The 4129-nt window shown below is 22.6% G+C and overlaps 1 protein-coding gene across 1 annotated transcript in view; it reads right to left on the bottom strand.

The window, feature by feature from the left end:
* The window catches only part of LOAG_13546 (hypothetical protein), a gene marked incomplete at both ends in the record, with an annotated part of 4941 nt that extends 2932 nt beyond the window's left edge, over positions 1 to 2009 (bottom strand). The window contains 3 exons of the mRNA XM_020448693.1: positions 172 to 267; positions 1605 to 1720; positions 1976 to 2009. Of these exons, the coding sequence (XP_020301185.1) occupies positions 172 to 267; positions 1605 to 1720; positions 1976 to 2009 (246 nt within the window). The remainder of the gene's footprint in view (positions 1 to 171; positions 268 to 1604; positions 1721 to 1975) is intronic.
* Positions 2010 to 4129: the final 2120 nt, after the last annotated feature.

Raw genomic sequence — 4129 nt, 5'->3', positions numbered from 1 at the left:
AATATTTCATATCTGAAAAAATATTATTTTGTAAAAAATATAGCATATTGAATTTGATAGTTTTTGATTTGATATTTTAGTTTATATTTTTTTTAGTTTTATTTTTTTCCTTCTAATTTGATATTTTAGCATAAGAAATTTGCATAAGAAAGTAAAAAAAAAAAAGTAAACCTGCAAAAGTTCGCGAAATACATATCGCCCAATTTTTGGTAATGCAATTGCTCGACCAAAATCATTTTTTGCAACATTCGATGAATTTTGCTCATCCTTTAAATATTAATTTCAAATGTTTAGCTTTAAAAAAATTAAAATAAAAATATGATTCAAAAAACTTTTTACATATACGATTGGAACGACAATTAATGATGGTCAGGTTTGGATAGTGAAAAAAGAAAAAAGAAAAATCTTGACCATCTTGACCATCTTGACCATTAATAATTTGCAAATTCATCCAATGTAGTATGATTTTGTGAAAGTGAAAAATTTTAACTAAAACTTTTAATCATCTTTTTGACTATATCAAATTATCAAATTATCATTTATTGTTTTAAATCTATTTTGTTCAATTGTCATAACGCTCTTCACTTGGGTTATTTGACGAAAAATGATTTTCATATTTTATATTTAACATCCTTTAATTTATTGAATGCTAATTTAAATTTCTATACTTACAATTATACTAATAGCTATTTAATTACACTAGCAAATGTACTAATTTGAAATGGTTTACTTAAAATTTAGAAGTAATTTATGGAAAAAATATTTCCAATTTTATGCTTAAGATTAATTTTTATAATAAGTAATAAATTTGTTAATTTGATTGTAATTTCTCAATGATCTGAAGGAAGTTCAGATACAATCATTAACATCAAGCATTCATTAACTTAACTTTAGCATCTGATTAATAATCATTAACTTCAAATATCCTATTCAATTTTATCATTTCTAATACCTTCTGACATCATTTTTTTATCATTTCTAATGTCAAACTCATACCTTCTAATCTTTTCATTCTAAGAGTTACCATAAATGATAAACTTTATCATCAAATGACTAAAATCATCCCTTCTAATTTATCATTTCCGGTGATATGAAACCATTCAACTTTAAATTTTCTCATCAGCAAATATCCGTACTAGAAAAAAAAGGAAAAATGAAGAATTGAAGATCAGTAATTCAGCTTTATTATTATTTTTATGCATTACTCCTATTTCGATGTCTTCCTTTTTTTTTTTGTTGTGACCAAAAAGCCTGTAAGGTGACACTTATTCATTATTTATGATATGCCATATACAATATTAAAAGTTTGACTATTTCATGGCTTTTTTTTTTTAGTAATTATTGGATTACTCTTAACATGTTTCATAGCTTTATTAAATTGTTTCTTTTTTTTTTTTGTCTTCAGTCCAATACTGTAAATTAAATTTTATGAAGACATAAAAAAAAAAAAGAATTTTTGGTTGACCTGTTAACAGTCAATTAATTTTCAAAATTTCAAAATATTTCATGGCAACCTTTTCTTTTCTTTTTAACAATTTTTTTTTAACGCACAACCTTTTCTTTTCTTTTTTTTTTTTGAAATTGAAAAATTTAATTACTATAACCTCTTGATTAAGAACCTTAGCATACTCGGCAATCGGTTGTACGCATTTTTGAACAGCTTCGTTAATTTGATGTGAACAATGTAGTGTGGCAAATTCTGGATGTATTAATAGTACACCTGAAATTACATTGAATAACTTTTGAAATTTCAAAAATTTTGAACTTTTAAAACTTTTAAAATTTCCGATTTCTTTTATTTTCATACAATAAAAAAAAGTGGAAAAGAAGGAAAACTTTCCTATAAATTCATTTTTTTTAAATATAAAAACGATAAATAAATAATTAATGACAAATGAATAAAAAGTTCGAAATTAGTCGTTATTTAATTTAAAATTAAATTAATAAAATGATAATCAAAGAATGGATGACATACCAATAATGAAAATGAATAAGTAGGTGTGATACATCTCATAAATAATAATTCATTATTATTGATTTAAATTGTTGTTCTTCAATCCATACTAAATGTAAATTAACATTTCCAATAAATTTCATTCAATCTTATCATTTCATCCAAATTCTCTGAAATGAATTATAAGTTAAAATTAACAAAAATTCTAAATTAAATACAATTTTTCGTTTAAAAATTAAAAATTTATATTATTGACTTTTTTATTTGTTATTATCATTTTTTTTTTTTTTTTAAACAATGTCAGTGTAAATTTCTTCTAATTATTGCAATTTTTAGCTAAATAATTAACGTGAATTATGCAAAATTGTAATTTTGCTAAGTTCACGTCAACACAAAGATAAATTTTTGTTTAATTTACATAATTAATTAGTACGGCTGAAATGTTATTATATTGCAAATCCGATGAATGTCTGATTTTTTTAAATATGACAAAAAGAATATTATCTCAATAATTAGTACTTTTGTTTTCTTTTTCTCAAATAAATTTTTAAATTTCAAACTTTTTTTTCTTGTTAAAAACTTATAACGAATATGCGAAGATTTCCAAATTATCGAAAATTGCAATGTTATTAAGTTAACCAATGAAATGAAATAATTTAGCATGTGACACGAGACAAAAATAAGTAATAGATGACGTGACCTTATAACTTTTCTTAAGTTATAATAATTTCACAATTTCGCTTAAGTTTTGAGTATATTGCTTAATATAGTAAACAATAATTTATATATAATTTCTCTTAACAATCGATATTACTGCCATAAAATTGTAATGATATATTGCGGGAAGTTCAAAGGTTATCCTATTACAAGGTCATATTGTAAGAAAAACATATGACCATGCATCACTACATCTCTAGCAAATTTATATATTCATGTTTTGTTAGCCAATATTTACATATTTGGACATTAAGCTAACAAAACGATGCAATAAAATATTGAAAAGTAATAATTAATTATCGGTAATTGCAAAAAAAAAATAGATATTTTACATATTAACCCGATTAGATTATTTTTAAATTTAAGCATAAAAAGGTTTTTTGTTTATGTGATTTATATAATTTCCCATAAGGTATACTATTGATTAGTTATATGACCTCTTAATTAACAAATGTTTCAGTTAGTAATTATAAAACAATAAAATCTTAAAAATGCATGCAAATCATATATGCAACTTAATGACGAATTTAAAATGTTGTCAACGTGAAGTATGACAGAAAGTTTATAAATAAATCTTAAATAATCTATGTGAAAAAAGATTAATATGAGGAATGAACGAATCATTTTAATATTAAGGTGACAGATTTCTGTCATGATTTAAACCTATAAACTGAAAAAGAATTCTGATACATATAAATTATTCATTTGATGATTGCAATTTTGAGTAAAATTTTGACAATTTAAAAATTCATTCATGCATATCAAGTCACATTGAATAATGCAAATGACACATTATCTGGACATTTATTCCAACTGGAACAGCTATCAAACTATCAATTATTGTCATTGAAACTCACTTTTCAATAGCACAATATTGAATTGCTATTTTCTAACAAATAATACTAAAATTAAAAAATCCAAATTTTATAATAAATATTACTATTATGAATAAAATAATTTTAGGATGAATTAATTTATTCGATATTTTATTATAAATTATAGTTTTAGTAAATCATTTTTTAAATTATTTACATTTAAAAATTACAACATTTTAGCATATTACAATAATTTCATTGTTGATAATGAAAATAATAATTAGCATAGCTCATAGTTAACTAAAATTATTTTAATTTCATTTAGAAAAAAAAGAAGAAGAAGAAATAGTGTAAAATGAAAGAGACATTTACATTTATGTAAATGAGTAAAGGGCTATGTTAATTAGTTTCATTGCTCTCATGTTTTGTCATATTTTTCATGCTATTTTATTCCTTCAATGCTATCAACATTCTATTCATATCATAATTATAAAAATGTATTTAATATTTTTTAATTAAAAAAAAAAGGCACCTATTCTTTTATCATGAAATATAATATTGATAATAAACTTTTAGCACACACACACACACACACACACACACACACACACACACACACACACACACACACACACACACACAC

The sequence above is a fragment of the Loa loa genome (assembly GCF_000183805.2).
Source record: "Loa loa unplaced genomic scaffold supercont3.294, whole genome shotgun sequence".
Classification (NCBI taxonomy): Eukaryota; Metazoa; Nematoda; class Chromadorea; order Rhabditida; family Onchocercidae; genus Loa; species Loa loa.
Note: the sequence above shows the minus strand (reverse complement) of the source record. Positions and strands in the feature narration are given on the sequence as shown.